Source organism: Perca fluviatilis, chromosome 3, assembly GCF_010015445.1.
Source record: "Perca fluviatilis chromosome 3, GENO_Pfluv_1.0, whole genome shotgun sequence".
Lineage (NCBI taxonomy): Eukaryota > Metazoa > Chordata > Actinopteri > Perciformes > Percidae > Perca > Perca fluviatilis.
In genome coordinates, this window is record NC_053114.1 from 26,779,626 (window position 1) to 26,802,131 (window position 22,506).

Here is a 22,506-nt window from a genome sequence, read left to right on the forward strand (position 1 = left end):
AAGCGCGGACTGGCTCCCGGCGGCGCACAGAGTCGAAGTTTATCATCACCGTTCAGTAACGTTAGCTTCTAGCTTCTAGTAGAGGACTTCTTCACAGTCTGTGCCTCTGCCAGAGACTCCCACCTGCTATGCCAGTGCTCACTGGACACCATGGGTAATCGTTAAATTATGTCTTCATGATGATGAGAGATGTATGGTTGCTGTCTAGCTTGTAAGCTTCTTCTCGTCCATCGTTATCGCATTGACTATAAAGGGGTTCGGCTTGTTATCTTAAGCCAGCTAGCTAACGTTATCTCATTGATCTCATAAACTGACTGACTCCAAGTAATTTTGTGTAACGTAGATTACAGTTTGATCATTATGGCATATCTCACTTGGTATACAAACGCCCTAAATTTCATGACACGACGAGATTATTTTTTTGAGATGGCATATTTTCTCTTAACCCTGCGGAAGAATACCTTTTTACCCCGTCAATGTCGTGCTGCGGTCCGTTTACTCGTGGCAGTCAGTGATGACGACTACATGAAATGTTGTGACATTAGCAGTTCAGTGGTTTGGAGTGCCACCTAGTGTTGTTACTGTGCTATCCAAGAAATGATTATGTAGATAGGTTGGGCTTGATCAGAATCACAATCAGAAAGGGCTTTATTAATTGATTAATAGTTTAATAAACATTATAATGTCTGGCCTGAGGTTTGGTCTTAAGGGTCGTTTTCATTGATACAGATCGTATTTAAACAGATTATAGAGTAAAATAAGGTCAAGTTGGGACAGTTTGAGTTCATTGTGATCAAACACAAGATTAACATTAAGTGATTAAAATTGTGAAATTACATTTTTTTTTACACTCTGTTGCTAGTTATTACACACCCAGGACCTAAACATGCACTAATGGAGAGATGTCATGTCAGAGTGAGGGGGCTGCCCATTAACTGCCCAAGCAGTTGGGGGTTCATGCCTTGCTCAAGGGCACATTGGAGGTGCCCAGGAGGTGAACTGGCACCTCTCCAGCTACCAGTCCACACTCCGTACTTGGTCCGCACGGGGAGTCACTTGAACCGGCGACTCTCCAGTTCCCAAGCCAAGTCCCTGTACGGACTGAGATACTGCCACCCCCAAGTCAAATTGAAGTAGCATACCAGTTAGCTGTCATCACTGATAAAGTAACAACAGAAACAATCAAATGGGTGTGACCAAAAGTACTGGTTAAAAATGATTTAGAAGGTCATTTTTATGATCCTATTTATTTATGAGATTAATTGCAGTGATTGTAATATCATGTGAAGCGGGTTGAGCCTGTTGTCCATGTGTTCACAGCCTGTGTTCAATTGTTATAAAACTGTCTGAGTAAACAGAGAATATGCTGAATGGGGAATCATAGGTGGAAATAAGCTTAATATAGGCCTATACTTCCAATAGTTTTCACATCTCATAAAAAAAACATTTGTGTGTTAATCAAATGACATTTCTAGTCATTTGATCTGCCTTTTTCCAATTTGCTTGAAGATACAAACTTTTAGTTTTTAGAATTCTCGAAGCTTCTCTAGTAAAAAGTGATTTTTAAAGCCTATTTACCCAATTACAGCACAAAGTATTGCTATGAAATAAGGATTGTCGGACGTGTTAAATGTATGGTTTGCAGTGAAAAATGTTAGATGTCATTAATCTTAGATTTCAGATAAATATTCAGAAACTTGGGGTTGGGGCCTCGGTTTCTGTGATTTGCTACTTGAAGACGTTGTAGAAATGAATTCATACATTGATAATACTTATTCCTATTCAGGCTCAAGTAGGGCAGGGAGCTATCCCAGCAGACACCAGGTGGAAGATAGGCACCTTGATTAGGTCACTAGTTCATCACAGTGCTACTTAACTTAACAAATGAATTAATTAATTTAATGTGGCCATTCCTTTTGTCTAGCCTCAAGACATTTTATGAATTGTATGCAGAACTGTCAGTCTTACTGTAGACTTCAGAGTGAATGAATCAACACTTTGCCAGTGTTTATACAAGTGCACACCCATCAAGTCACCTTTTCATATTTTTGACCTGCCAGCCCAGAGGCTTATCATCTGGGTGGACAAACAACACTCCTATCCCCATTCATCCACTGTAGAGGCCTGTATCACACAGCAGGAATACGCAACTTTGCCCTGTGCCTTTGCTGTGTCAAATCTGGAACATTGTTTAAAGGGTTGGTTCGACCAAATTACATATCATATTTTATCCGTTATCTGTTGTGGTATACAGTATACCCATGCTGATGGTGTTGGATTAATGTGGCCAGGTTTTGAGATATCAGAGATTTTTGTTGCTTTGAACATTAAAAAGAAATCACTTAAAATGTTCACCAGCAAGGTGAAACAATGATCTGGTTACTGTGGCTAATCTATGCTATCAAAAGTTTTCATTGAATTGAAGACATGTTTTTTGTAATTTGGGAGAATTGACACTTAAAAATCAACCCTTGCTTAGCGAGACACATACCAGATCATTTCTACTGAGAATCACATTCATTTACACTAGAGCCCTCATTTTATCTGCTGATATTAGCTTATCGCAGATACAGTAAATCAGACAGTATCTGTCTAGGTTTTGGCCGATAAGTTGTCTTGCAATGCCAGACCTATCTCCATAGCGCTGTAGCCGATAAGTGACAAAAAAATTCAACGACAGAAATGACAATAGTTGTGATTGTGGTCATTTAGAAAAAGTGTCACCATTGCGCGGTTTGTCCACCAGAGAGCACTGACGAGTGTAAAATGCCCTGCTCTTAACTTGGTCACAATAAATGAATAGACCAAGATAAGTTAAGAGATCATTATCAAAAGTATTTGTGTTAAGCACTGGTTTTAGGTTTTAGCACTTTCAACCACCTTGAAAAATGTAGTTTAACAAAACAGTGCACTTACTATTATCCACTTACTATTAGTTACCCATCTGCTTCTACTTAATGTAATATATTTGAAAATATACCAAAACAGACATCTTAATTGGCATTAATTTATTCTGATTATTTTGGACAAAAAATGAATTAACATCAAATGTTGTTCCTCTCACAAATATCTTACATATGGAAGTATGGCAAAGCAACATTTAGATATATTTAGAATTTATACCGCTTTTAGATTTGCCTTATCTCTTAAAAAAAAAAAAAAAAAAAAAGGTAGGCCTACTGTAGGATGTGGAAATGTGATTTATTTATTTATTTTATTTTATTAATTTTTTTACACCGTCGCTTTTACTCCCACACGACTTGAACGCACCATGGTATGTTTAGCATCAACCATAGACAGAACAGAACTCCCCAACGGCCCTGCCTAACCACAATCCTGTTCGGTGTAGCTTCGCTGCTTTGGCTTTTACGTTAGAGAGATCAGCTGAGCTCGTGCGTCGCTGCAGTGAGTGCACGGATGCCAGCGGCTCGGGATCGGAGCAGCTCGGGGCCGCTCGGTGTCTCTCTGGTCGGGCTTGGACATCATTTTACACCCCCGGATCGACTGGAGAATGTTTTTTTTATTAACCGCTGCAAGAATGTGACTCTTTTATGTATCCGTGTTTTTTTTTTATTTTTTTTTTTATGGTCCCGACTCTACTGATCGAGTAGACGATTTGATCACATTTTTTTAATTATTATTCTTTCGTTCACCATCTGTGCCCTCAGTGCGGAAAACACCTGGTCTGCTCTCAGGGTAACCGTGCGGGGTTTGGAGGATAGTCCAGGTTTTTACCGGGAGTGGGCAATAATATGTCCAGGCGAAAACAGACCAACCCCTTCAAAGTTAACTGTAGGTATTCCAGGTATCGTCTTATGCTATTTCACGCAGTATTTATCCTTGTCACGTCCATTATACGTGGATACTTTGTCTGTTTGACAGGAGTGTGTTGAATTATTGTTGTTTCTGTAGCGACCTGCATTAACGGCGTGTCGGTTGCTTTCCTTGGTGCCCGCTGTAGCTTGTAATAGATTCATGTAGATGTGTTGAACCAAAGACAGGATTTTGTCATGACATACCATCACATACTATATTATATATCCAGAGTATTGTATCAGCAGCTGACATTTCAATATTGTAGAATTTTTTTTAGGTTTAGGTTTGAGTTTTAATAAAAAAACTGTTTTCCTGTCAGAGTGGTAATAGATATCTCACTTTCATTTCAGTTTGTAGTTTGTATGAGGATACAGCATAAGACTTTATTGGCTGATTGATGATCCCCCCCCCCCCACACACACACACACACAATGGCCCCTTAAGTAGTTGTATTGACATAGTTACATGTACGAAAACAAAAGAGACTGAATGAAGTAAGTGCAACAAACATGCAAATGAGCACATCTCTGGTAAATATTCAATAGTTACTTAAAAGTAGCTGTCCTTTTTACACACTGAAATTATTTTATTGATAATGTGCAATGTTCCTCATCACCTCGATCTTGTGCCAAAACGTAGTGCACGGTCGTGCGACATATGTATGTATGTATGTCTTTCCTTTGAAATTGATGTGTGCAAACTTTTAGTTGCATGTTGGGTTGACCAGTAATTTATATCACTATTTGTGTGGTTTAGACTGATTCACAAGAAGCCTTGCGATAGTATCTTCCTGTAGTGAGCCTATATGACAGGGCATTTGGCTAACCATGTTTGTGGCTTATGGGTTATGTTTTAAAGTGTCATTTCTGTAGATTAATTTAGCAGAAACACCTCAGGTGTTAAGAAGGAATCAGACCGAGAGTCTCTTCACAACCGTAACATATTGTTAAACGGTGCTCAAAGGGGACAAGCCTTTCTTTTACACACTGTGCATGCCACCGTTTGCACTGACCCATCGGTTCCAGTAAAATATAATAACAAGAAAACGGTATAGAGCAGAAGAGTTGAAACATTCAGTTAATGAATCGATTAGTGGATTGACAGAAAAGAAATGCGCAACTATTTTGATAATTATCCAGTCAGCCCCACAGAGCACATAATCGGCAAAAACAAAGTAAAGCCTCAGTTCTTCAAAATATGTGCATCTGACCCTTGTTGTTGAATGTTTCTGTTGTCTCTTTTTCTCCCTTTTTTTTTTTTTTAGCATGAGATAACTAAAGTATTACTTGCTAAAATAAGTCTATTCATACACATTTTCTCATATTGAGAGTTTTTTGAGTGGAACATTGTCCTCAAGCATCCTTTTGCGTGGCTTTCCTATGTATCATCAATGGCACTACACTATTGTGAATTTTAGCATCCCATTTTGATTTCATATTCTAATGAAATATTGGTATACAAAATACAAAATTAACTTTATTGAAACTAAGGAATACTGGGGAGACCCATGGTGTAAATTTACTATTGATGTCCTTCTCTGTGATTTGGCTTTTGGCCTTCTTCCCCCCCAGGATCTCCTTTGTGGTGGACAGCATGTTGACCTCCTTAAACACGCTTCAGTCCACAGAAGGGGATTGCCCACTGTAATCTGCTGAAGTTATGCATGCTGCAGCCCGCCTTTCTAAACATAGTTTGTTTAAACTGCTGTTGAAATGCATCTTGCACTTGAGACTGCAATAATCCCTGCGAACTAATGAGCTCATTTGTTGCTCTGTAACACTTCTACAAGAGTCCAGGCTAGTGGGAGCTAAAAACCCTCAGGTGGGCCTGAGACAATGTAATGTTGGCATGCGTTGGTGCACTTCATGCTGGGACAAATGCCAAGACATTTTTTAGACTTGACAAGCCATACCTCCCGCAGTGTCACTGGAGTGTGAGTTCAGGCACTGTGTTTTGTACCTTGACTTTCCTCTGCGGTGCCTTGATTGTTTTACTTGTCTTTTCTTGTGAGGTATGAATTCCAAACGCAGAGCTGTCCCTCCTGAGAGGGTCAGACCAGACAGACAGACTGACCGACCAGACAGGCAGGGAGACAGTCTGACAGACAGGCAGGCAGGCAGGCACGCACACACACACACACACACACACACACACACACACACACACACACACACACACACACACACACACACACACACACACACACACACACACACACAGGGAATTCCAGACAACACAAAAGTGCGGTCTGTCTAGCTTTGTGTTCCTCCTTGAGTTTAATGCACAACAACAGCAAGAAGAACAGCATTATATAAAAGTGATCTAGAGTTGGAGGTGTTACTGTAAAAAATCAGAAAAACTATTTCTTGGAGAGTTGGCTATAATAAATATTTTGCAGGTTATTTCAGAACTTTTTAAATATTTGAGTAAGTGTACATATTTGCTAGTACAGAAGCTAAAAGTTTTGTTAATTGGACTTACATTTCATCTAATATGAAACGTGCTTACTTCTGTTTCTGTCAGGCATCGGAACTTGGTTTTGAAAGAGCTATAATTAAGATGTTTTCTCCGAATGTTCTCCCAAATTAGCTCAGCACAAATGTTTCTTGATTATCTGTTGAAATTATCAATGAGGAGCAGGTTAATTTCAGGTGCCAAATTAACCAGAGAAAGTCTTCCAAAAAGAGAACAAATAGGTCATCACCTTCTTCTTTGCAATATTAGTTCACCAGTTAACCAGAATGAGTATTGATCAGATGTTTGGCCCACCATCCTCGTTCTCGTGTGTGTGTGTGTGTGTGTGTGTGTGTGTGTGTGTGTGTGTGTGTGTGTGTGTGTGTGTGTGTGTGTGTGTGTGTGTGTGTGTGTTTTTGAGGGGACGATGGCTGAGAAGGAGGGGGCTTTGAATTCAACAGGACCCCCATTGCTTGGTGTTTGAGTAGAGTTTTGGCATTCTGTCTTTTGTCTGTTTTGTTTTGCGTGCTACCCCCCACTGCCCCCCCCCCCTCTCCCTCTTCTATGTGTCTGTTGGCTGATGAGTTTGTCTCTTTGTCTGGATTCAGTCAGACACTGCGTCACCTCCTGCCTACAGACACACAGACTCAGAGATAACATCACAGTGGCAGAGACTGAGGGAGGGAGGATGGGGGAGGGAGGGAGCTAGGAGAGACAGATGTACAGACAGAGCCCTAGAAGTAGGGGGATGGGTATCTCTCACACATCAATCATTGGCTATGTGCCGTGAAGCCAGCTTGTTGTAGTAGTTCATAGTTCAATACTCCGACCCACTCTACCAGTGTTAATGAATGCTTTGATTTCTATGGGAAAAGTGCCCAAACTGCGTTCACATACTAACTTCTTGATAGTAGCTAAACAGTAGAATGACAAACCTCAGACACTCAGAGAGAGAGTGAGAGAGAGAGGTGTGTGTGTGTGTGTGTGTGTGTGTGTGTGTGTGTGTGTGTGTGTGTGTGTGTGTGTGTGTGTGTGCGTGTGCGTGTGTGTGCGACGCGCGCGCGCGTGTGCAATACCTCAGGATTGTGACAAGGGCTGTAATTACTTCTGTCAGTCTCAGGTAACTGAAGTCAGGATCTCTCTCCCATCTCTGATCTGTGTTAATGAAGAGAGAGCACACAATGGAAGAAAATTGGATTTTAAGCTATCATTCATTTTAGTGATCTGAAGTGGGATGTTCTTGTGTGTGAATGCAAGAGAAGCTTTCAACAAAACTGTCTCCAGTGAAGCAGTGTTGGCAGTTAAATACAGGTTTGCAGGCACAAGTGTGGTGATAATAAGAAAAGTGAAGGGATTTTGCAGAATCCTGCAACCAAGCCATAAAACAAAGAGTGGCATCACAAGGAGTTAAATGAGCCACATATTGGCTGTCATGGTATGAAGCTTTATCCTCCCCCTCAGAGCTGATGGTATAGAAATGGAAGTAGTCAGAGCTACATACAAGCCGGGAGGACAGAGGGCGAGCCAGGCTGTTCAGCGTGTGGGTGGTACTGAGAGAGAGAGAAACACACTGAGTAGCAAGGCAGTTAGCTAGAGGAAAAGAGTGCAGGCTGTATCCCCCGTGGGACTGCAGCATGGCTGTCGAACAGAGCTAGCATGTATCTGTGAGTGTATAAGTGTGTGAAAAAGTGGGGGTTGGGATGCAAATTAAGTTTGTGTGTGTGTGTGTGTGTGTGTGTGTGTGTACGTTTGCCTTGCTGGCTTAGCATTCATTATGTTTCAGTGTCAGATGGTTCAAATAAAAGCAGGGAAAGCTACTATTTATTGTCTGAATGTGCAGCCTAACCGGCAAAGGTGTTCTTGTGGTCCACGTCTAGAGTGGAGCCCAGCCAAATTCGAACAGCCAAATGTAGAATTATATAAATAATTTACTATCTGGGACTGTTTTCTTTTTTTCGTGGACTGCTGTTCTGATAGTAGGTTTAACTTTTTTTCACATATTTTATGTGTGTGGATAAAACAGAACTCTAAGCTATAAACTAATGCACCGTGTTGAAATATTCATACCTTCTTGTGGTATGCTTTGACAGTAGATGCTGGTTCTATGTTGCTATGGAGATAAAGCACTCATATGCTGGATACAATATATTGGTAAAAGGTGGCTTCTGTATTAAAACAGACTTAATTGATTGACCTGTTACAAATTATGAATCAACATATTTAAAACAAAAACAAAAAAAACATGTCATTTGTAAAAATCAATTCCTCAACGGGAGGTCCTGCCACAATGGTGCAAGGCCATATTGCTGTCTGTCTGTCTGTCTGTCTGTCTGTCTGTCTGTAGACACACTTATCTTCTTCCTGAATGGTTCATGGTATGAAGGAAATTGTGCCCCACACCTTTTTATGCAACTGCAAACATAAAAATCCTGGATTATTTGCAAACTTCACTTCTTTTCTTAAACAATGATACAAAGGATTTGAACCATAGAACTCTACTATATCGTCATCATATGATTTGAGTAATTTAATAAGGGTGCCATATAGACTTAATATATTTTCTGGAAAATCAAATGGATTGTTAATGGATAAAACAGATAGGAATGTCTGTTTTAGGTAAATCCAGCTAGCATTGCCATAATTGGTCTAATATACACAGAGATGTTAAATGATAGATACCAAATAATGACAAAATCTTTGATGTTAGGCAAATTTACACTGTATATCATCATATTACCCACCCACTCCAGTCAGAGCAGGTCGTTGTGCTCACTGCAAACACTCATATTGACTGCTACTGTCTTTCTATCTCCAGGGCCTTTCCACACTTCAGGCATTACAGGACTTCAGCACACTATTAACATGGATGGCAGGGACGAATTCACCGAAGACAGTGAATGCTGCAGCAACAACTCCCAGGAAGTACAAGAGCAGGATAGCATCTCAGGTACAGGATGGAGGGACTGGACAGGGGAGGACGGGATGGGCTCTGTGGGACGTCCTCGGACTGAGGGGTGTTAGTGAGAGTAAGCCCTGCTCTGTGTTCTGTTGTCTGTCTGTATTGATAGGGCTGTGTTTGCCTCCATAGAAGACAGTGATAGTGACCTTAACAACCACGGTGAGGACTCGTCCTCCAACGCCTCCGCCGACGACCACATGAGCACCAAGAGAACGCAGTGCCGCCTACAAGGAGCGGGAGTCAAAGAGGTGAGAGATTGTGCCACCTTTTGGTATTGTTTATTTCTTTGTCGATATTTTGCCTCATCTTTAATAAGTTGAAGTACTGCCTATATGTTACAATATAGGCCACTGTACTGTGAAGTTGGCGGTCGGGCATGAACAAACAAACAAGACATGAATTATTGACATGGATCTGCCCTGCGTCATTGTGTAGGTGCCCAGTTTCATTTTGAGATATGTGGTACATCACATGTGGCGAGACTTGTGTGGGCAGTAAAAATGATAAACGTAATAGCCAGAGTTTTTTTTTTTTTCTTCAACTCTCATCCACCAGTTGTGGGTGAAACAGCAGTTGACGTGAATATTAATTTGGATGTAGATGTCCACTCTGTATAGGAACCTATGCCACTGTAGTACAATATATGCTGCAGTTTTAACATGTTTAACCTCAGTTATTGTACTTACTGTGAATTCACAGTTAATGAGTTGCACATACGAGAAATAGCAGATCATTTAGACTGAATTACTGTGAGGGTTCAACAGGTAGTACTGATATATGTTATATCTGACATGTTCACAGTGTTTTCTTTTCATAACTAGTTGTATTGCAGTGCACATACAGTATATATCTAACATTTATATGGTCACCTTTTTTGTTTGTATTGATTCAAATTTGTATTCGTTAAACTTCTTAAAAATCTATATTGAAGATTTCACTATCTTGAGATTTATGTCAAATCAGTAAAATTGGTAGATAAAAGTGATTTTCACTTTGCAGCAAAAATATCTTAGAATGTCGTGTAATCACTGAGCACTTCTGTGGGATGTTAACCAAAATATATACCCCTATGCAATTAAGAAAAAAAAGGCAAGCACTTAAATTGAATGGACTTCAACAGAACACCCCTGGTATCAGCCAATATGTTTTGTGCCAGGACATTCTGTTTGAAAATATTCTGTATTTCAGCTTGTGTGTGAGTCACATCTGTGACAGCACACAGCATCATGTCACTGTTAATGAGTCTCACACTCAACACATCACCAGATACCACTTGCAGAAATGTTCCAGCTGGAAATGTGAAGTGAGTAGTGACTCCACAAAGGCCCAGCAAGAAATAAAAAATATATAGTTACAGTGTCAAGCGTTATTCTTTACATGAAATCTTCTAAATAAATAGATATGTTTGTCTATGTTTACTTTTAGAATTGTTGTCAAAATGGACATGAAATCCAAGCACATTGCTATGTCTTGCTTTGCATACAGCACTAGTTTTGCTTCTGAAAGGGATTTTAATGGTGCTTGGTTTCCTCAGGAGAGCGAGGAAGGGGCAGACCACAGCATCAACTTTGTTTGTCCTCTCTGCACGCTGGATTTCAGCAGCCCTGAGAAGCTCATCTCCCATGTCTACCAGGTGATAACAACATTGTCTTGCCTGTCCTAATCTAGACCAGAACCATGAAAACAAAGCAGCTTTAGATCCTTTTATTGTAGTCGGTTTCCAATAAGCTAGAGGTGGGTCATCACCTTTAAAGCCCCTAAGTAGCTTTCATCATCAGTACTTTAGTGAAATGCTGGTTAAGAGGGAGAAGGTGTTAAATTGTATGATCTAGTGCTTACTTTATCATGTAACTGCATAGGAGTCTTACATTTAAAAAAAAAAAAATTCAGTGCCACATATCTTGACGATTATTATATATTTGCTGATGGCTCTTAAGAATTTTGCAGTTGCAGGTTCACCTCTTCTCCCAGGTTCTGTATCTATCATATTACAGTAATCCACACTTTCACTCTCATTGTATGTGTTCACCAATGGCTGTGAGGCCTCACTTCACATTCAGGAGCTGATTTATACTTCAGCATTTGCACAATCAACACTGTACATGTTTTTTTTTTTTTTGCAAATGTCAGGCAGTTTGTGCTCCTTACACTTAAAGTTGTTGAAAGATGAGTGTGCATTCTGTTACTGTAATGTTGAGCAATTACAACAGTGTCTGCCTGTTAACTGGTGTGGAACGTATGGACAGTGGCAATAGCACAACAGTGTCAATTGCCACTGTTACAGTAGTAATTCATTCTTAGACTAGTTCTCGGCACTGAGGACCACATTTGCTGCTCAAATTATTTGTAAATATGTGAAATGTCATGTATTTTTTTTTATTTGTACTTATAGACTTTATTTTCAAAACATTTTGTTGTATGGCATACATATTCTATTTAGAGCATTAAATAAGAAAGCATATTGTGAACGCCACCTGCTTTTTCTAAACTATTATTATTAACTAACTTGACATGCTTATAGCATGTACAGTACTGTGCATTACGTCCACACCATCAATTATGATTTTTATTTTTTAGCCATCATTAAATTAGATTGTGTGTGTGTGTGTGTGTGTGTGTGTGTGTGTGTGTGTGTGTGTGTGTGTGTGTGTGTGTGTGTGTGTGTGTGTGTGTGTGTGTGTGTGTGTGTGTGTGTGTGTGTGTGTGTGTGTGTGTTCTGCCTTTGAAATATCTCATGAACCATTCATCCCATCTACATCACACTTGGTTTCCTGGGTACCCAATGATCGGGGGGTTGGAATTTGGAGTAATGTGGACAGTATTGGATATTAAAAACTGTGAATAAAACTAAACGGCTGACCAATAAAGGTTGAGGAAAAAGTGTACGTTAAAAAAATAAATAACATAAAACCTACTGACACAGCGTGTCAACAGCATGCTGCGTGGCCGTTGACGTGCTCTGTACAGCGGTGGGGGTGGGGGTGGGGGGTTCACCGGCATTGACTCACCGGTCACTTTTTGCTGCTTCCAATGTTACATGATTGCTGGATACAGGCTACCAAGCAAACTTTTCTTCACTTCCTGGAGCACGAGCAGGTAGCTGACAGGAACATTGCAACTGTTGTGTTGAAGAAGGTTGAAAAACAGGCGGTGTCTACCCTTCACAATAAAAGCCCAGCTTAAATTCACTCAGAGCATTTCGCTAAGAGGAAACTCAATAAAAAGCCATTTGCCAACACTAAATATCAAACAAAAGCCATACTATATCATATTAAGTTGCTGTGAGTTTTACATTCACTACTTCTAAACAGAGGCAGAACATAACTTAATCTCGGAGTTTCCCCCCCAGCAGTGTGCAGATATGTCTGGCAATGTTTGGAAACGAACACCTCTGCTGAAGTGTAAATTCTTTAACGATTATGGTGATGAGACAGGACAGCACCGGCGTCATTAAAGGCTGACTGTGGCAATATCAACATGCAATATCGTTGACGAAAAAGACAACACTAAAAGTGTAGTTGAACAAAAACTTTTTACTCCATATTTCAATTGTAATATTTTCTGATTAAATTCATTCTCTGTTAGGTAAATGTAGTAGTAGGCTACAATGTATTCTTCTGATGTAGAAGTACACTTTAAGTCAGTAGAAGGCTATGTTATTACATTCCAGGAGATTATTTTTTTCAGAATTTTCAGGTTCATAATTGTATTTTAGAGGTTGTACCAGAATAGGTTTATGTGGTTTAATTTTCAGAAAACACCATATATTTGCTGCAGCTCCTCTTTTCACCCTGTGTGTTGAGCTCTCTGTTTTAGCTACAGAGTGAGGCATCTCACTTCTGTACTATCTTTGTTGGGAGTCGCACATGCGCAGTACTGCTAGCTAGTCAGTTGCAGAGTATGAGGACATGCCACGCTAGCATTATAACGTGTGTTACAAAGTGACGCACGTTCGTCACGGAAGTAAAGGCTGGACTACAATAGAGGAGCTGTTTGGAGCAGTTTGTGAACAGTGTTTTCTCTGGAAGATGGTAAGTCCCTTTGGGGGGGCTTTTTCACTTTGTAAACCTATAACGTGCACAAAAAGATATATAACACAATAAAGGAAAGGGGGAAAGCCAAAAAGCATAATATGAGCACTTTAAAATATATTGCTCCTGATAATAAAGTAAAATTCCTTTTAGGAGTAGTTCAAGAAACCTTATTGAAAAGATTTGATGACAAACCCCATCAAATCCCCCATTCATCTGTCCCTCTAAAGTGGATTAATTCACACAGGTAAACACTTTTTCTAAACATAAGGGCTTTACTGTCTTCCTCGTCAGCAGCCTAAATGTTGAAAGAGCGCCACCTGCCCATTGGCTCCTTGCTGTGGCTGAAAATGGTAATGCAGCTTTTTTTTCCCTCTTCCTCGTGGCGCGTTAGATGAGGGTTCGATTCCACGCGAGGAGAGGCCACATTAAAAATAACAAAACATGATGGGCTTGTATTTCCAGCAGACAGAACAACTAAACAGTACTACAGTGGCAGCTGTGGCTAGAGGAAATGTGATTTAGCTTACAGCCAACCTCCCCATCAGCATATACCTGATTAAAGATTACACATTCATGTCTAAACTGTTTAAATTAGGGTATCCTAACTTGGAGTTATTTTAAGTAATTTTGGGGTAGTATTTGGTTCTGTAGAATGCTACAAGCAGCAATACCACAGGCCAAGCAATCGGCCCGTTCCAAACAGGCACATTTTGAACGGGCACTGTACTAGTACAAATAACCAAACATTTTTCAATATTTGATTATTTTGAATAATTGAAAATCGTCAGCTGAGTATGATGTATGATGATATGAGTTCATTGATATATATTTTAAATGTTTGTTGTGTACTTTAAAGGAACACGCCGACTTATTGGGAATTTAGCTTATTCACCGTAACCCCCAGAGTAAGACAAGTCGATACATACCCTTCTCATCTCCGTGCGTGCTGTAACGCTGTCTGACGGCTCCAGCATTAGCTTAGCCCAGCACAGATCCTGCAGGTAACTGGTTCCAACTAGCCTACTGCTCCGAATTGTGACAAAAGTAACAAAATAACGCCAAGATGTTCCTGTTTACATGTTGTGATTTGTAGAGTCACAGCGTGTGACTCTAAAAAATCACAACATGTAAATAGGAACATGTTGGCGTTGTTTTGTCACTTATTCGGAGCAGTAGGATTACTGGAACCATTCTCCTGCCTGTTCTGTGATGGGCTGATGCCGCTGGAACCGTCAGACAGCTCTACAGCACGCACGGAGATGAGAAGGGTATGTATCGACTTGTCTAACTCTGGGGGTTACGGTGAATAAGCTAAATTCCCAATAAGTCGGCGTGTTCCTTTAAATGTGTCCTTTTTGGGTGCCCAGATAGCTCAGTTGGTAGAGCGGGCGCCCATATATAGAGGTTTACTCCTCGACACAGCGGGCCTGGGTTCGACTCCGACCTGTGGCCCTTTGCTGCATGTCGTTCCCCCTCTTTCTCTCCCCCCCCTTTCATGTCTTCAGCTGTCCTATCAAATGAAGGCCTAAAATGCCCAAAAAAGAATGGAAAAAATAAATAAAAAAAGAAGTGTCCTTTTTATCCAGTTTCTTGTTCTAAACCTGTTTTACTTTTTGTCTTTAACAGCACACGACTATGATGAGCAATAGCAAGAGCTATGTGTGCCCAGTGTGTGGGCGAGCCCTGAGTTCGCCTGGCTCGCTTGGACGGCATCTTCTCATCCACTCTGAGGACCGCCTCTCCAACTGCGCTGTCTGTGGCGCACGCTTCACAGACACCACCAACTTTAACAGGTTCGCTCTACTGTAGCTCTTGTCTCGGGTCTTTAATGCATATTGCTTTCATCTTTTAAAGGAATAAGTATACATATATTTTGGATGCAATGTTATAGATGTAGATGTGTTATTGTAACCCAAAAGTTTCTCTGTTTTACTTCAAAAGAATAACATATCTATAATTAAGCAGTATAATTATGTCAAAAAATGTTAAGTGACTTGCTTCCACATTTTTCAAGTAGATGAGACAAATAAATCATAATAAATTAATAATATAAAATACATTGTTTACCTCACAGTCTTTTACTATTTTGCTGCTGCTGTTTTTTTTAAATTAATCTTTAAACATTTCAAACAAGATCTAAGGGTTCAGTAACCCTTCAACAGATCCCTTTATCAGCATATGACAAAGGCAGCAGACATCACTGTTTCAGCAGGAGAAACAATTGTAAATAGTGCAGTGAATGAATTAAAAAATAATGTCAAAAGACATATTTAGATTGACTGGTTTTCTATTTGTACATCTAACAAGGTTGTCAAATCTATGAAAAGTACATTCTGAAAAATGAATTGTGAAAATATGTCTTTAATACAGCACACTGGAACACTATGGAGCAGTGGTTCTCAAAGTATGAGATAATGCAGAACATGAGCGATGAATAAAATTAGTACTGCAATGACAGATTTAATGGAAATAAACGTGCATGTTGCTTAGCAACTACCATTGCGTTTCAGATATAAACACTGCAAGCACTGGCAAGGTCAGGACACATAGTAGAAGGACAAATATAGTGAGAAGCCGTTATGTAAAAGTAGGGAAAAGAAGAAAAAAATCACGAGTTATAATAGTTAGTCAGGTGGTTCTATTAGTAAAACAGCATACAGTAAGTATGTATGAACTGAGCACAGATGTACAAAAGCTGCATCTTAGTTGTGTGTGATAAACTTAACCCTAATTAACTGTGAATAAAGTAACTTTTAAAGCACCTGGCATACAGATGTATTGTTCCAAAAGTGTTATCCTGTCACCTTCGCTTGAAACGTTAAGAGTGTGCTAAACTCCTCTCACACAGTGTCCTGCTTATCTCTGAAACAACATAGCTGAGGAAATGAGTAAGATCAAATGAGTCACCTTCTCCCCCACTGGACTAAATTGTTTCAGATCATGTCAATCATAGGACCTTGATAGATGAAGTCAGCATTAACTGTTGTCTAAGTACATGTGACCATACGGAAAGGGTTGTGGTTAGAAGCTACAAGCTGTTGGCTAGTGGCAAATACAAGGCAACTGGAAGTGTTAATTGCCACGTTTATCAGTGTTTTTTGCCCCCAACGGTGCCTTCCAGGCAGCGCTGCCTGGAAGGCACCGTTGGGAGGCACTGGTTATTGTTAGGGTTAAGGTTAGGGTTCGGTGCCTTGAAGGCAGCGGTCGCAAGGCTGCCTGGAAGGAGCAGTTGGGGGCAAAAAACGATTGTCACACATATGTCTGCGGTGTACCCTTCACTGTCATTATTATGCTAGCTGTCATACAACAAATTGATGTAATTATTAGCCTTTGATGCAGACTGGTGATTGTAGCTAGGACACGATGTGCAACTCCTTCATTAATTGTGGACCTGTAAGATTTGAATTGATCAAAGAATGCAGGAGATGACTGGTTGTGCCCAGATGTGTGTCCTGAGAGCTAAACATAAATCTAAACAAAGAAAATGTAAACATGAAAAATGTAAACATGAAAATAAAGTTAAAATAAGCAATAACATTCACCTTTTAAGCAGTTTTAGAATTGTGTCTTACTAAGGCCAGTGAAGAGAATTGCACATACACAAAGGGATGTGGAGATCAGGAGGTCAGATTGATATAGAAGAACATTTTCTATCAGGGGAATAATGCTGCTAATTAAGACTCCAGACATGAACAAGGGGATGTATTTCTTTGACCATCTATTTAATATTGTCTTTTCTTAGGGAGAAGCTTAAAGATGTCCTCGACACAACCATGATGGATGTCCCCGATGGAAGTGACACCTGTTCCATGTCCCTCTCTAGCAGCCCCATGACCAGCCCGGGCCACAGCACTTGCTCCTGCCACGGACCAGGCCCCAGTTCATGTCAGGGCCCTCACCCCTGTCAAGCACCTGACCCCAACCCCAATCTACGTCAGGCCCATCGTACCTGCCAGGGACCAGGCCACATCCTGAGCCAGTGTCAAGGCCCCAGACCATGTCAAGGCCCAGGACCATGCGCAGTCTCTGACCAAGGACCCTCCTTTCCCTCATTGCACGACAGCCTCCTCTCTGAAGGGCCATCATTGGCATCTATCCCCGATGCTCTTAACTCCTCCTCCTCAGGCTTTCCTCCCATCCCTGACATCCTGAGCCCTATGACGGTGTATCCTGCCGGAGTGCTGCTGGTGTGCAACAGCTGCATGGCCTATCAGCAGTTAGTGGAGGCCCAGTCGCCGCTGCGAAAATGGGCCCTGCGTAGAAAGAACGAACCCTTGGAGGCCCGCATGCAGCGTCTAGAGCGCGAGCGCACCGCAAAGAAGAACAAGCGGGCGTGTGAGACGGAAGATGAGAGGGAACTGAGGAGGCTGCGCGACCGCGAGGCCAAGCGCATGCAGAGGATGCAGGAATCGGAGGAGCAGCGGGCACGCAGGCTGCAGAGGGACAGGGAGGCCATGCGTATGAAGAGGGCCAACGAGACGCCAGAGAAGAGGCAGGCCAGGCTGATCCGCGAGAGGGAGGCGAAGAGGATCAAGCGACGGCTGGAGAAGATCGACCCTGCTCTGAGGACACAGATAGAGCACGATCCTGCTGCCATGGCTGCCCTCACAGCAGACATGAGCCTCTTTCAGTTCCCCTGCCCTATGCCTGTTCCTTCCATTGATAATGGTCTGTTCATGAAGCTGCCCTAAAGGGGCCAGGCCACTGGGGGAGGGAGCAACTGGCCTCTGGCAGCACCATTAACCTCTGCACTCTGCCATCAGGCTGCCATGGTCACAGTGAACCATTCCTAGCTGCTTTACCTCCAGCTTCTTCTGTGTGGAACAGCTTCAAAGACAAACGGCTTTGTTAAATACAGCAAAAACTACTTCAATTTGTAATTTATTACAGTTTAGAAAACCTTGGGAACAGGGTGGAGAATGTTTCATATTGTATGGATGATGACATAAAAGCATGTTGTAAAGAGATTTATCTGTTCGTCTGTGTGCTAGCAGATTTAACAGTTCGTTCTAGTAGGAGCAGTTATACTTCCTTTGAGGGGAAACAAAAATATTTTTGCACATGGACCTTCAGTGACAGGAGTGGGGACTTTGTAGCCACAGCCCCCCCCCCACCCCCCCCTCCCTTCTGGTCCACTCCGCCACCCCAGTGACTCGGGTTTACCGGTAGCTACACCTCTCTCTTCAAGCTGCCACCATGGGTCCCTGGGAAGTTCATATTCAAGTCAAACTCTACTACCTCAGCTGGCGCCATGGTCGCACACTCTTGTCTCGTGGCTAACTGCGTTCCAACTCCAAGCTTCCAAAGCTCTACATGTACTGTACACTGCTACAGAGGATGCGGGTGGTTTCCCACAATTTGTGTTTGCATTTATCACTCAGGCACTTTTAATAGGGCACAAACATTCACAGGAGCAACTGATTTACAAACCCACCAGTTCCACTTTGATTATAATGTTTCCTAACGGATAAACTCTGAACGTTTTGTCCTATTGAACACGGCCAGTGTTGAGCAGCATTCACCTTCTGAGTTGTACAACTTCATGCATTCACCTCTTTACTTTCTCTTTGCCAATATTTCTTTTCCCTACATCGTTACAGACAAATATTTTGCCAATATACATTTTTTTTTATTTTACTTTTTGTTACAGAGCTTTTCTTATTTCCTCATAAAAATGATCAGTCTGTGCTGCTGTTATTGTACTGTACAATACATTAGTTACCTCTTATATTTTTGGGCTCATCACATTAAGGGATATTGTGCTAAAATGTTCCATTTAGTGATCACAATGAAACAGTTCCTAATATGATACTTTACTTGAATTCTGCTGCAAAGACACATTTGTTTTACTCATGAGTAAATTACGACATGAAAGTGTTATTATTATTATTATTATTATTATTATTATTAAGAGGATCATACATAGATAATGCATCCTCTGCATGCAATTTGTGTAGCATTCACATGCTTTGTAAAGCTGCAGTATGCGTGACCTGTACCACTTAAAGGGGCTGTACTCAATATTCAGAACATTAATAATATAGCTGCAATCAACTATTTTCTATGTTAAGATGTAGTGGAGTGATGTCATCCTGAGCAGAGAAGTGTGTGTGTGTGTGTGTGTGTGTGTGTGTGTGTGTGTGTGTGTGTGCGCGCGCGTGTGTGTGCGCGTGTGTGTGCGCGCGTGTGTGTGCGCGTGTGTGTGCGCGTGTGTGCGCGCGTGTGTGCGCGTGTGTGCGCGTCGGTATCAGACGGCGAGGGTCGTGAGAAAATGTCAGTATTTGACGAGTTGGGGGAACGGTCTGAGAGCAAGCCCACTGTCTTTTCTGAATATCGAGTACAGCACCCTGAAATTGGGGTTAATTTAAATCCATTGTTAGCAGAATTAATGAAAGATATTTATTGATTCATATGACAGAGGAACTGATTTTAAACTCATGTACCTGTCTTTATTTTTATTTTTTTATCCCCATCCGTTACTGAGCACTGGGGCTCATTTCATGACACATACAGCCCATACTGGGAGAGAGATTTTATTAATCTATATTCATTAACCTCATTCCAGCACATATTTATGCAATATGATGTGAATATATTTTTCTTGTGAACATGTTTTGGGTTATTTTGTTACCGTCAGTGGTATAAAATTGTTGTAATGTTTAAATTAGAGGCCATGTCTGGATATCCCTTGTTTAATTTCCTGCTTTTAAGGTTACCTCCAGTTTTTCTTGTCTTCACTCCTCCAGATGCAAACATTTTACAGTGTCAATAAGCAGTTTCTGAAATATTCTTCAAAGAATATCAGAGACACGGACAAGTACTGGTTCAGTTTGAGTCACTCCTAGATGAAAGTCAATCTACCTGGCTGTTTTTTACAGCAAATTTAACAAACGAAATCCTCGGAGGCTTTCTAGGAGTGCATCAAACCTCTATGCAACAGATGTGTTATTTATTCCAAGGGAAATGAATTCACTTTTCACTGAAACTATGCAGAATGCGACTTTAATTTAAACGGACTTCAATGTAAAGAGTTTAGCTTCTCAGGCAATTTAACTCAGTGAGAGGGCTCAAAGCCTTGAGACATCACCCTGGTCCATTATAATCATTTATAGATCTATCATATAATGTGATAGCAACAGTCTTGGGCAGTTGTGTGGCTTTTCTAGAGACACTTTGTCTTCAGAGATGTGTTTTCCTAGTTCAGCACATGAAAGCAACAGGGTCTCACTGCCATCCTATTCATGACATACTGTACCGAGGGCAGATCAGTGTTCTCAACAGAGGCTTCAGGTGTCATTTATTTCTCTCTTCTCTCAGACTATGAATACTGGGTATTCTCAGAGGTTGCTCTTTGAAATTGCTGTGATCCCCTTTGGCCTACAGCGGACCAGTGTGATAGAAAACCGTAGCGTCTGTGGTCTGACATACTATTGCAAAGGAAGTACTCTGAACTCTGAAGTGATGCTGGTCTTCAACGAGCAGCACTTTCAGTATGGATTAGATAAGCACTGCATGTTGTGAAACTGCACTTGTCCTAGAATGGTTCTATATGAGCTTGTGTTCTACTGTTAGTTTATGCCTGCCTGTTTTTTTTTTAAATAATTTTATCAAATGAAAAAAATGGTTAAAAAAAAGTTGGCCTTTCTATATTAATTCTATCAGGATTTTCTCTCAATGTCCATGTTTACAAAACAAATCTCTCTGAACAAGGCCAAATGAATGAGCTTAATGGCTAATGAGAACATTCACGCTTGCTGCGATATCAATGCATTCTGACGGGACGGCACTTTGGGGATGCCATCCTCTGTTACAGGATTAACAGATGTACAGACCATGCTGAAACCTGGTAAAGAATGTGGAAATAAACGTTGACTTTACTATAATGGTAGTGTCTAGTTTCACATCCCTCCTCCTTTGTTTTATACACACAAATAACACGTGTGTGTCACATGCCTTTCTTTAACAGTGACAGATCTCTTAAAATGAAATAAAAGGTAGTTGGAGTTTTAACATAAAATATTTAAGAAGAATTATGGCCTGTTTGTTGGAGGTACGCACAGGCAGTGTGGTGTGTTATCCTTTGTACTTGTAATGAGGTATTTCAGCTTTTTACTTCTACTCTACATTTAAAATACAGAAATATTGCAGGGTTTAGGGTAGCACATAATAGCAATACAAGTTTGAAACATGACTGAATACCTTATTGTGAAATTAAGTCACTACCAAATACAGTATTGTTGAAATTTAAATGCCATTGAATGTATATATCATAGTATAATTATCTTAAGAGAAATAACTTGTAGACAGTTTCAAGGGCTCCAGCCAAAAAGTTTTTGAAATCCCATCACTTAATATCGATGATTCATATTTCATTGCTATATACTTCACATCATATTCAGTTGCTCTTAAGACTCAAATTATGTCTATCATTGGCTTCCATAGATTTACTGCATTTGCCAGCTGTACTTATTACTGTAAAAATCAAGATTTGACATTTAAAACCTATGATTAACTTGTAAAGTAAGTAATACATTACATAAACTACCAAACAGTAGTTAAATAGGTCATAAAGTTGTTTTTTAGTAATGCGTCAGTGATAATAAACCAATTATGGGTTGATTCTGCTGCATGTTGCTGATATATTAACTTCTACTTATGAAGACAGGACTTCAATTGTAAAGGTGTACTTTTACTCTGAGGTATTGTTACTTTCACTTTAGTAAAAGATCTCAATACTTCTTCCACCACTTACTCTCTAAATGCCACAAAAGAGAAGAAAACAAATATATACATCAATTCAACTAAAGAAACACGTCACACAAGTTGGATAATAGTTTATATTTATATTTGTATATATATATATATTATATTGTGTTTACTTAACAAACATGATAAATGCAAAGTCTCCAAGTTAGCTGTAACAATAAAAATACAATATCTTTGTGTCCTTAAAGTACATAGAATTAAAACAGCAAAACAAAAACCGCCCTAAGTAGTTCACAGAGAGGTACAAATATACAGTACAAATCTATTTTATTCAAAAACGGTACAAATAAAAATGCAACAAAATAGAGATATTAATGCTTTGTTAAAGTCAGGTAGGTGTAGGGTAATCTAAGGGAGCACTTTCGGTCAACAACTGTAAGGCTTCTGATAAAGATCAATACATATTGGTACGGCCATAAGATATTAAAACTCACTATACAAAGTTCATACACCCGGATTATACTTGAGGATTGAATG

General features: G+C 40.4%; 1 protein-coding gene across 6 annotated transcripts; it reads left to right on the top strand.

The window, feature by feature from the left end:
* The first annotated feature begins 8 nt into the window (after positions 1–8).
* LOC120555610 (zinc finger protein 821) lies at positions 9–17,966 on the top strand. 6 transcript variants are annotated; one of them, XM_039794448.1, is made up of 6 exons: positions 9–154; positions 9,086–9,217; positions 9,359–9,477; positions 10,764–10,862; positions 14,890–15,056; positions 17,006–17,966. In XM_039794448.1, exons 1-6 carry the CDS (start codon positions 151–153, stop codon positions 17,952–17,954), a joined length of 1,470 nt encoding a protein of 489 aa, XP_039650382.1. In that variant the 5' UTR covers positions 9–150; the 3' UTR covers positions 17,955–17,966. The 6 variants fall into 6 exon arrangements, with proteins under 6 accessions (XP_039650382.1, XP_039650381.1, XP_039650380.1 ...); XM_039794447.1 differs by lacking the exon at positions 9–154 and adding an exon at positions 3,317–3,792 and having other exon boundaries at positions 9,362–9,477; XM_039794446.1 differs by lacking the exon at positions 9–154 and adding an exon at positions 3,318–3,792 and having other exon boundaries at positions 10,767–10,862.
* Positions 17,967–22,506: the final 4,540 nt, after the last annotated feature.

Excerpts from the sequence above, each read along its gene's own strand:
- LOC120555610 (XM_039794445.1), top strand. The coding sequence starts at position 3,753 with ATGTCCAGGCGAAAACAGACCAACCCCTTCAAAGTTAACT. Across the intron at positions 9,478-10,763 it reads AAGGAGCGGGAGTCAAAGAG|GAGAGCGAGGAAGGGGCAGA; the intron begins GTGAGAGATTGT and ends TGGTTTCCTCAG. Across the intron at positions 10,863-14,889 it reads TCATCTCCCATGTCTACCAG|CACACGACTATGATGAGCAA; the intron begins GTGATAACAACA and ends TGTCTTTAACAG.